Genomic DNA, 11,149 nt, shown 5'->3' with positions numbered 1-11,149 from the left:
AAGTAAAAGATTTGCCTTATTTATTACTCACTCTGTAAAGAAATATAAAAGCGTTTAAATCACTAAATTAATGGTCTAAGCACTCTAATATCGTTTTACAGAGGGAGTAATTAAGAAAGAGTTTATAGTTGCTTTTTTTACAGACAAAAACAATAATGAAATGACAATAAATAGTGCCAAAGTTTGGCAGTACAGTACATAGCTAGGGCCGTCATAATGAGTTACCCTTGTCGATGGGCGATGGCTATACTTCCGTTGTCGAATGCCTCACCGGTTGCCACCATTGACCACTTTTCTCTGTCTGTACTTATCGTCTCTAGGCAGCAGGACGCGCCGATGATTGTCGCCGTTGGTATTTTTCATGGGTTCTGCCTTTTCACACTCATCACTCATCGTGTCTAATTTGTAATCCAGTTTAGTCATGTGCTCGCACAAAAAACAGGACAAGAATGAATTTTCTTCTACATCGGGGAGACATCACTGTCTGATAAAGTAAAAAAAGGGTAATACGCCGCCGGTTCTTCTTTGGCTAGGACTGACACGTGATATAATGATCCGTCTGAGTTTTGAAAGACATGGTTTATCTTACCATGGTCTTCGAGACTAGACTTATTTTTGGTCGTTAGCTTCTGTTGACGCTGCAAGGTCTTAGAACGCGAATCAAGGCCCTATATAAATATATCAGTCCATACGTAGTCCATATTAAAACATCCAGAACACCTTATAATTCGAAACGGAGGTACTGTCCATTTCGTAGACAAAAGTAAGTGTCATGTTAATTTCTCCTTCTGTATGGTATATGCATATACTAGTATCAGCTTGCTAGCGTACCTTAATTGACTTTGACCTCTTGATTTTCTTCAAAATGATATTGCAATTTGCTCAACCAACGCTCAATGATGCACTTTAAACTTCTTGTATTTCCCTGCTAATATTTTTCTGATTGGAGCAGATATGAGATCTCACAGTCACAGAAGCCCCTGCATCAAAGCCAAACTCGGAAAGCAACCGCCTTCAGCAAAATACAGAAAGTACGGAACTCAGGAAACCACGAGGAAGTTGCATCACGTCTCCTCAGGTTCAAGTCATTGACTTGGAGTCCTCGGCGTTCACACAAGGTCAAGATAATCTAGTGGCCTTTTCCCCCTTCAGAGACAGCAAATAAAGCACCCACGCCCACTGTCCTTTCTAACATGTCGTTTTATAACTTGTCCAACGCAGTCGACATTGCAACAAAACGATGGCCACTGGTACGTGCAGCATGTTTCAAATTAAATTTGACATCACACTACTTGCATCAGTCTGCGTATTTGAAAAGGCGATGATGAAAAAAGAGGTATACACTCTCGAGAGGTTATCCTTCCGTCTGTTGCTTGCTTCAGCTGCCAAACTGAAGGCGCGAGCAACGGAATACAGTTAAAGATGACATGCTCAGCACCAATTTATTTAAGCTTACTTGCCATGACGTAAAATATGAAAGTAACCACTGGTCGCATAGACTACTAGCCCAAACACGGAGTGATGACGAATATGGCCTGTGCAACTGGAAGTGTTGTTTAATGTATCAACCGCCAGTGGGTGATTGATGCACACTCCACTCGTTGGCGCGCAATGCATCATGCATTGCATTTAGGGCTTCTTGTTAAACATAGTTCCCATTGACTTGTTAACAATCGAGATGGGACAGTTGTTGGAATCCGATTCTCCTTCTAGAAGCAAAACTGACCAGGGCATCAAGAACCAAACAAGTCCCTAGCCAAAGGAATGAATAAGCAGTTGAGCATGTAAACATTGCGATGCACACAATAAGAATCCGGTTATGGAGCCCAATTCTACAACAAACTATGTAACTATGGTGTATTTCCCAGTGGTGGGTGAGATTAATCACAAGCCATTACGCCACCTGACAGTAGGTCAGTAGCTAGTTTCTGAACAATGCAAAATTCCAACATTATACATATACCCCCCCCCCAAAAAAAAAATCCTGCTCGTTGGTTATCTAAGAACAATGTTTTCAACCTATCTATACCCCTCAAATATCAAGAGTTGGGGCCTGGCAATATATCCAGTTGTAAAAGGAAACATCAGAATGATTCTCTAGGTAGTAAGCCTGCGTGTACATGTCTGAGCTACTATCTGAACTCACCGGAAACAGTATACAGGAGGAGAGGCCATGATGCATTGCTGTATGAGTGATAATTGCTCCCTGAATCAAGACGCTGTGCAGCTCGCGACTCTGATGAAGAACAGTTTCTTCTGAAGATTGGGCATAACGCCCACTGCAGTAGCAACTCAGCCACAATGCGATCTATTAGTGCTACCAATTGGAAGGTGGCCGTGTAGACTAGCCCTTGTGTTATATGGGCTCATTTGTACTACAACTTGAACTCACAAAAGCAATGTTCAGGGAGAGCTAATCCCCTCCCCATGATATAATCCTCTCGGTGAGCATCCCACATGGCCTTAGCTAGTTGGTCCCCTGCCAGTCCAGCAGCCGTGTAGTTTGCGAAGGCCCTCCTACTCAAGACCAATGTCTTCTGCAGCCCTTGCATTGTTCTCATTGCAGTTACCATCTTATCCATATTTCCAAAGAATGTGGTAACATAAGCATCGCTGTTGACTGAAACATAGTAGTCGAGAGCAGCTTTTGTGTTGCCATGCATCCTCTCAAAATCTTCATGAGTCAGGAGAGACGATTTAGTATACATATTTTTGTAGATCGAAGTGAAGCCCTCGAGTTCCATTAACCCATCCCCAGCAGCTAAATAAATGTTTGTCTCCGTAGGAATACCTAGTGCTTGGAGGATAAATGCTGTTTCACTTGGTGTTAGAGGGCACTTTCCACGGTTCCTCCACAGACGAGCAGCATCACCAATCAATACATTCCTGTCCTCCCCACGTGCAGCTTCAATCACATCCAGTGATTTGGAAGAAAGGGCACTGTATTCACATCGACTGTAGGCAACCATATCTGGTTCAAATCTAAGGTGAAGTGATAAGAAAGGTTTTGGTATCGCTTGGAGAAGCTCCATAGCTTTGGCTTCCACCTTCTTGTTCAACTGGAGTGCATTGTAGCAACCTTGGCAGTAACAAGCTTTCACATGTGCTGGATATCTGATAAAATACAGGCATATACATCAGCATGGGGAAAAGGCAGACCCAAGGTGAATAATTACCACAGTAAAAAGTTTAAAATTGACAACACACCAAGAATTCAGCAATCAAATCAATGACACAATGAATAGAAAAGTTAGCAATGCAATTTTTAGGTTCATAAGATATTGCGAGTAACCATGAAATCATTGTTGCATTGCAAAGAGCTAACTATAGAGGTAACACCAACTAAGTTTATACTACTAGTTATCTCAATGGTTTTATTCTCCGCAAATCTGCATCTTGCGGATTATACCTGTGAAAAGTATTCTTGGACTGATGACAATCATTAGAACAGAACCCAGCACAAATTTATCAGTAGGTCATCATATCACAAAGCAGACAACAAATCAAGATTAGGTAAGTTGATGAAGTGGTTGGAGTTAGTAAAGAAGTCATGTAACCAACAAATTTAGGGCACGTGAAAGTCTTGCATTGCATGAACTGACATCTTAGTTAAACAAAGTTATCACTCAAGAATATAGCGTATCGGTGTATTTATTCCAATTATGTGAGCTCAAGATGATTGCAAAGGGAAAGGGGGAAGGGCTATAAAGCTATGAAGATAACTTTTATATGAGAGTGTACAGTTTTGGATAGTAACGCAGCATGCCAAATTCGAAGGTTGATAGTCAGAATCGTGATTCTGAATCGGATCGGGGCCCTAATGGTAGGGTCGCATATCGCAGAATCTTCACTACGAAAATCACAGAAACATAGATTTTACCAAACAGAATCATAGAATCATGAGTTAGTTTGGATTGTCAAGTCGTAGAATCGTACAACAGAATCGCGATTCTGACTACTTTTAACATATTCACTCCTAATTTGCACTGAGAAAAAAAAGATAAATACAGGGAAATAATTTGCATGGTTACATCACACATCTAAACAAAGACAAATACGACAAATACATATGATTTTCTACACTGCTTGATGATACTATGTCTCATGTATGCCAACTTAAGAATGCAGTCAATGACACCACGAATCTGCTTCATACAAGGAACACCTACTACTGCAATATATATTTTTCGAAAGGATTACTGCAATCTATCTACTTTAAGTTACAGGTAGATATACGTGCCCTCGAAAGATATAAGAATTTTAGCACTGGAGAACTTCATCGCCAGCCTTATTACTCCCTCCAATCCGAATTAATTGATGCAGCCTCTATACAATGACATTATGCTAAGATCGGAGGGAGTATTCTATATCCATCCTTCACATTATGCTAAGATCCTCAGCAGCAGATACAACTCAAGACCTTTGATGTGAACAATGAACAAAATAGCTTGGAAAATAATAAATGGACAGTATGACTAAGATAATTGGTATTATGAAAATGGAAAGTAGATTTCAGGTATCAACTAGATAACTCGGCAATACCTATCTTTTCTTTGGCTCATGGCAGGTGTCAGAGAAATGTATCGATGTTCTAAAAGAGCTGGAAGAACTGTTTCTACATAATCAAAATGTCCTTTCCGTTTTCGGCAATCGACCTTAAATGGCTCTTTCAACGATATCTCCTCGGGCATATCCTTCACCACTTCCACATAACCTCTAGTTTGCTCAATGAAGTGATCAACATCAAACACGTCTGCAAAACCACTGACAAAGCATTCTGATAAGCACATGATTAGTTTTTGAACAGAAGTGCACTACATAGAAACAACAGTAGAAGCCTTCGTTTCACCCCAAGTGACTCCAGTACCTAGACTCATTCCAGTATGCAGCAACCTCAAACTTGGGCAGAACCATTGTCGCGTTCAGAAGACGTGCAACCGCAATTCCATCGCACAGCTGCAGAACAATTGCGCCAGAGGCCAGAATAATTACAACCGAGGAACTTGTAACATAGCCAATCGACAACGCACACCACTGCACAACATTCTATACAATGCTACCTATTTCCTAAAGCTAAATCATATGATCCCACTATTGACTCCACGAGCCTATACTTGTCACTTGTGCATTCAGTACATGGCCAGATGATCCAAGTTTAACAGTACATACATAAGAAAAGGAAGTCTTACTCCATTACAAGGAGGATAAACCAAGTTTAACATACATCGCGCCGCAGCTGGTTGAGGCCGCCGTAGCAATCTATCCTGATGTAGCCATTCCTCGTCGACGGAGCTGCTGAAGGAGAGCGGGGACAGAAACCAATCATCACCACAACCCAAGCCAATCCTAAACTCTGACCGAAAACCACGAAGCACACAAGGCCTCACCGGGCATTGCCGTCTGCCACCACTCGCACGGCCGCCACTCCGCCAAACGCCGCTGCGCCCATATGAGCCGCGACCCCGACGGCGAATGCTCCCTGCGGGAAAATCCCAATGCGGGGGATCTGTAACTTCCAGGAAGAGTCCAGAAGAACCTGGTATGGCAGGTCGGGGCGGGGCGCGTACCTGGAGGCCGGTAGGGCGAAGAAGGATGGGGAGGAGCGCGGGGAGGCGAGGAAGAAGAAGAGGGCGGCGGCGAGGAAGAGGGCCGGGAGAAGGAGGCGTATGTGGTGGTGGGCCCACCACCACGCCGCGGTCGACCACATGACCACCGCCGACGCCGCTACCTACGAGAAGCACTGGATCTGATCGCCGGCGGCGACGCGGCGTCACCGCGAGCACGGAAGTACGACCTGTCCGCCAGAATGAGGGTCCCACATGTAAATAAGGGACCACCTGTCATGGATGGTTATCCAGATCGAGAGGTGGCGTGTGGGAATGGAGCAGGGTGGTGGTCCAGCAGGAACAGCGTTAACTTCCTGAAAATGGAACGCGGGCCCGCTGCGTCAGCCCCACATGTCAGGGTCACGAAGTACACCATGAAGGTGGATGACGCGAAGGGCTTATCTTCAAAACGACACGCACATACCCTTTGTTTCGCCTGCGGCGAGATCTCCGACTGCCACAAAAGCGAAGGTCTCCTCCGCCCGAATCGAAGCCGTCGTCTCGAACTCCGTCCGGAGCCCACACCCACAACCTGTCACCCAGCCCCACCCCCACCCACCCAGACGCGAAGCTGGCGCGGGAGGCGGCCGACGCGAGCGCCCGCAAGCGCAAGGCGGCGGACGGCGGCGACACCGGCGCCACGGCTCCGGCCCCCGAGGACGCGGCCATGGGCGACGCGCCCCCGCCGGCCCCCGCGCCGCTCGTCGAGGGGGGAGGAAGCGATGGGGCGGGGCCTGACCCTAACTCGCACCGGTTGAGCCCGGAGACCGTGTCGGTGGAGCTCTCCATGGGCGGGGACTACTACCACGCCTGCTGCGGCGACCCCGACCCCGACCCCAAGCCCGAGGGACCCCAGGTGCCGTACATCGGTAACAAGGTGAGGCGTTTCGACTCCTCTCTCATTCCACAGTCGCTATAGGCTTGTCGTTTGTTCATGTGGTATAATTGGCCGGGATCATCACACCTAGTGTTGCTACCTCTGCTGCCCATTTTTGGCCGAGGCTTTTGTTGATTCGTTCCGATTGATCCAGCAGTATGTGAATGTTGGTTCTGGTTACTGTTGTACTGGAATTTAGTTTCGTTGGTCAATTGTCGTTTGAAATGGCTAAGGTTGGATACACGGGGAGCATTTCATGTTCTGTTATAGGATCAAGGGTTTATTATGGGCTGGCCGAGCCCTTTGTTTAATCTTCTGGTATGCAGTACAGTAGATAACAGACTGAACGAGTTTGATCCAGCTTGTCAATGTAGGAATAGCCTATGAAAAGTTGGGGGCAACCCGGCACTGAAACTGGAGAACAAAATTTGTTTCTACTACTTTATTGTAGTGAAATTTATCTCAGAGTTTGAGCTAGTCTATGCCAGGGTTTCTCTAATATGTGCTGTTATGCTTGAAGTTTGATGTTCAAGAATGACATGACAGAAAGCCATATGAGATGTTGTGGAGCGACATCCACGCAGTTTTCATGTCAAATGAAATAACATACTGAGACTGATCTCTTATTCTCTTCATTTCGGTCAACTAGTTGCATATCTCAAGTGCATTTGGCGGTACTTGTGAACCCAAATGCTATTTAACGTACTGTTATGGTTATCTGTATAGTTATGGTGTTGTTTGTATTAATCTGTAATTTTGTTCTGCCGCTTTTGTTTTGCCTTCCATATTAATTGCTGTTGTATCTTATCAATTTGTTTTCTGACTGGCACCTTCTGAATCTTGCAGGAACCTCTCTCCGCCTTAGCAGCAGAGTTCCAGTCTGGCAGCCCCATTTTACAGGAGAAAATAAAGGTGGTTGTTCGTTTGCTTGTTTTGATACATGATAACTGTATTATTTTTCTTCATCCAGTGTGCCATTTTATGGTGCTTCAGTTTGTTCCATAAGTTTTCTTGCTTAACCTGCAGTTGCTTGGTGAACAATATGATGCTTTAAGACGAACACGAGGAGATGGAAACTGCTTTTATCGAAGCTTTATGTTCTCCTACCTGGTAGTATTTGTGGTGTTGGTTTTCACTCAAAGTACGTCTATTCATAATTTGACAATTGTTTGGTTTGCTGCTAGGAACATATCCTTGAGACACAAGATAGAGCTGAGGTTGAGCGCATCCTAAAAAACATTGAACAGTGCAAGAAGACACTTTCAGGTCTTGGATACATTGAATTCACTTTTGAAGACTTCTTCTCTGTAAGTCTATGCAATGTTTGCTTTTTGCATCTCTCGTTAGTTGCCCCATTCCGTATCACTTTTTGCTCCACTCCATCTGATCTTCCTCACTTGAATAGCTTTTAGATCTGCTCCTTCTGTCGATGTGCACTTGTTTGCAATTCCTTCTACTTGTCTCTGGGGAATTTGCTAGATGACTCGTTGGTAATCAGGAACTTGCGGGTTTTTTTTTCTGCAATGAAAAATAAAGTAAATGCCTGCCTGTAACTCCTGTGCACTGTTAACTGTCACAACTGATGATCTAAGTAAGCATACTGCACACCTTTTCGTCAATCCCTTGATGAATGCATTGGTTTGTTGCTCTTTATGAGTAAAGTCCTCTGAGATGTAATATACAGTATTCTTAGTTGTTAATAACTAAATATTATACACTGTCTTTCTGAATGCCATGCATTGTGCCCAGCCAGATGGTCTTTATTATGTTTTATGGTTTTGTTGGGAGCTCTGTTGGTATATGATATGCATTGGTTGAAAATGATGGGTAAGTAGAGATGCTCATATCGAAGAACTTGAGCCTTGCTGATTAATCTGTATATGAACAATAGAATTATTGTTTTGTTAAATACTCCTGGACTCATAATTTGCCTCCTTAGTCCTTGCTGAATATTTTTCTCCATTGTTATCCTCAGATGTTCATTGAGGAGCTGCAAAATGTTCTGCAGGGACACGAAACTTCTATTGGGTAAATATTCTATACTTGTGTTTGTCTCCTTAAGGCATAATCTCATGTGAACAAAAGGAAATAAGTGTTGTTGGAAGAGGCATTTTTTAACTGTTCACATTGTATGGCATGGCCATTATCAGAGTTTTGCTTTTGTGGTGAATCTGTTTTGTTTTCTTGTATCCTTAGGCCTGAAGAACTTCTAGAAAGAACCAGGGATCAAACGACTTCTGATTATGGTTTGTACAATCAGATATTTATGATGCACGTATCTTTCTTGACTATGATAACACTATTTTCTTATTGTGTCTTCTTTAGTTGTCATGTTCTTTAGGTTTGTTACCTCTGGTGAAATTCAAAGGAGGGCTGAGTTCTTTGAACCATTTATTTCTGGCTTGACAAATTCGACCGTGGTTCAGGTTAGCTTCTTTGTTTTGTTCTTGTATGCAACACTGGGTCGTGGGAACATAGACATTGTACCAGTAGTCATGTATATACCCCTTGTCAACATGTAATGCACTGTCCTGTTTGTTGTGTAAGTCTATTTGATTGGGAGTTGTCGTTTTGCATTTCATGTGAATTATGGGAATCAAGAGTGTTCTTGCAATAGTTTCACTCCATGCCCCAGCCTTAAATGCTGCTAAACAGGTTGACTGGTGTGATTATAGTATGCCATTTAGTATGGGTTTTTAACCATTCGTTAGGTATGGTGTTTGTGTCCGTAGGCAGTATTCCTACAGGAGTACAGGGCCAGTTTCCTTTAGAATTATTACACAAAGCCAACACTAGATATCATGTGAGTAGGACAGAATTAGCAGCTCTGTAAGCAGTGGATTATTCTTCGAGGGATAGGCCTCTGTGATGAGGAATTTTGGAGGATTTTATTCCTTATGAATATTTCATATGGAGCCTTTTGATTTGGAGGATTGGTAACCATAGGAATTTTCCGTATCGACTATTTTGCATCTAGTTCCAAAAGAATTTTCCCTTTGTTTATAAGACAACTATGGCAAACACCTAACCTTTCGAGAAAGTTCATGTTCTTATCCTGTGGTGTAGCTGAACAAGTTCTACTTTGTGCCATCATTTGAATTCCTGTAGAATTTAACTTCCCATAATGTATTATCCTATGTTTTCCTATTCCTTGGTTTTAGCCATGTTAGGACAAGAGATGATGTATTCACCTGTGTTTGTGTGGTGCTATCCTACATGCTTTAATTAAGCTTCAGTTAAGTTGTCTGCTGTCCATAGATATGCAGTCGAGGGACTGACCCTGATTTGTAAATCGCATTGCAGTTTTGCAAGTCTTCTGTGGAGCCAATGGGCGAGGAAAGCGACCATGTGCACATTATTGCTCTGTCAGATGCGTTAGGGGTGCCAATCCGCGTGATGTACCTGGACCGAAGCTCCTGTGACACAGGCAATCTAAGTGTGAACCACCATGATTTCATTCCTGCAGCCAATTCCTCTGAAGGTGATGCTGCAATGGGATTAAATCCGGCTGAGGAGAAACCTTACATTACTCTGCTCTACCGGCCTGGTCACTATGATATTCTCTACCCAAAGTGATCTCTGGCTGATGAAACACCAAGGTTGATTTTTCCCATGAATTCAGGTTGAGAAAACGTTGTCTAGAACCGTGTAGTTGTGTTGCTCCTGCATGCTGCCAAAGGCGGCCTTACAAGAGGGAACTTGTGTGTTCTTGGGGCGTAATCAGAGCATGCTTTACTTATCACTGCCCTCAAATTCGAAGTTTTCCTTATTGTAAGTGTACTCTAGCACAACGATTTAACATTGTGGTTGACTGTTGAGAAGACCCTCTGCATATCGTGACTAATCGTGGTTCTTGTTTTTCCCTGAATTATTTACTCCTCTGCATCATAATGCTTCATCTCAGCAATCAGTTTCTTTTGTTTTTAACTCTTTGAATTGGGACATGCTCCAGGTTGATGCCTGGGTGCTGTCCATTATCTCATTAGCATGTATACCTCCCTGTTTCTAAATATAAGACATTTTGGCAAGTTTAAATTGAACTCCCAAAACGTCTTATATTTGGGATTTGAGGGTGTATATAGGAAGGCATGTCATCTTGCCCAAGTTTTCATGTTTGTTTCTACACGATGGGCATTTCTAGAATTGGTGATATCTCTTCCTGTACTACAGAATTACTAGCTTTCATGCCTTTCTTGCTCACGAATTATGTTCCTTGGGTTTTATGTTTCAGTCACTCCACTTTTATTCATGTTGCTTGCTTTTTATGTTTTCCATAGTTGTTTCTAGCTTTGCCTCTCGCCTAGACTCAAATGAGCAAGGGCAGGACAGCTGAATGATGGAACTGGAATGGTTGCTCGGGGCCGTGTCTTTTCCTTTTTATTATTAAATCTCATACTCCTCCTGATCCATATTACTTGTTGTTCAGATACATCCATTTGAGTGACAAATAATATGGATTGGAGGGAGTATTAGTGTTTGCTTCCGGTATATATATAAGCTTTGTTGCATGTTTTGGCCCAAACTGTATGTGGTGATCGGCACTGTTTACTATCGTTTCTTCCTATTCTCTGTCTGTACCAGGTAGCATTTTCTGCTCAAACTCTCCGGGGTATCCTAGCTACACATAGACAGCCTGCTTATATAATGAAGAGAACAAAAAGCGAAA

The 11,149-nt window shown here is 43.2% G+C and overlaps 2 protein-coding genes across 8 annotated transcripts; one reads left to right on the top strand and one right to left on the bottom strand.

The window, feature by feature from the left end:
* Nucleotides 1–5,870, bottom strand: LOC125520243 (O-fucosyltransferase 13-like). 7 transcript variants are annotated; one of them, XR_007288574.1, is made up of 8 exons: nt 5,568–5,870; nt 5,388–5,479; nt 5,225–5,295; nt 4,868–4,956; nt 4,543–4,764; nt 2,147–3,114; nt 832–980; nt 1–742 (listed from the first exon to the last, which is right to left on the bottom strand). XR_007288574.1 is itself a non-coding variant. In XM_048685107.1 (6 exons), exons 2-6 carry the CDS (start codon nt 5,447–5,449, stop codon nt 2,376–2,378), a joined length of 1,218 nt encoding a protein of 405 aa, XP_048541064.1. In that variant the 5' UTR covers nt 5,450–5,479; nt 5,568–5,870; the 3' UTR covers nt 2,065–2,375. The 7 variants fall into 7 exon arrangements, 4 of the variants coding, with proteins under 4 accessions (XP_048541064.1, XP_048541062.1, XP_048541065.1 ...); XR_007288575.1 differs by having other exon boundaries at nt 1–668; XR_007288576.1 differs by lacking the exons at nt 1–742; nt 832–980 and adding an exon at nt 988–1,752.
* A 143-nt stretch (nt 5,871–6,013) lies between these two features.
* Nucleotides 6,014–10,327, top strand: LOC125520244 (OVARIAN TUMOR DOMAIN-containing deubiquitinating enzyme 1-like). Its single transcript, XM_048685109.1, has 8 exons — nt 6,014–6,483; nt 7,330–7,395; nt 7,510–7,593; nt 7,668–7,790; nt 8,459–8,511; nt 8,680–8,729; nt 8,809–8,909; nt 9,787–10,327. Exons 1-8 carry the CDS (start codon nt 6,274–6,276, stop codon nt 10,057–10,059), a joined length of 960 nt encoding a protein of 319 aa, XP_048541066.1. The 5' UTR covers nt 6,014–6,273; the 3' UTR covers nt 10,060–10,327.
* The last annotated feature ends 822 nt before the right edge of the window (nt 10,328–11,149 follow it).

Source organism: Triticum urartu, chromosome 7, assembly GCF_003073215.2.
Source record: "Triticum urartu cultivar G1812 chromosome 7, Tu2.1, whole genome shotgun sequence".
Classification (NCBI taxonomy): Eukaryota; Viridiplantae; Streptophyta; class Magnoliopsida; order Poales; family Poaceae; genus Triticum; species Triticum urartu.
The sequence above is the reverse complement of the archived record's forward strand: the minus strand, read 5'-3'. Positions and strand labels throughout refer to the sequence as shown.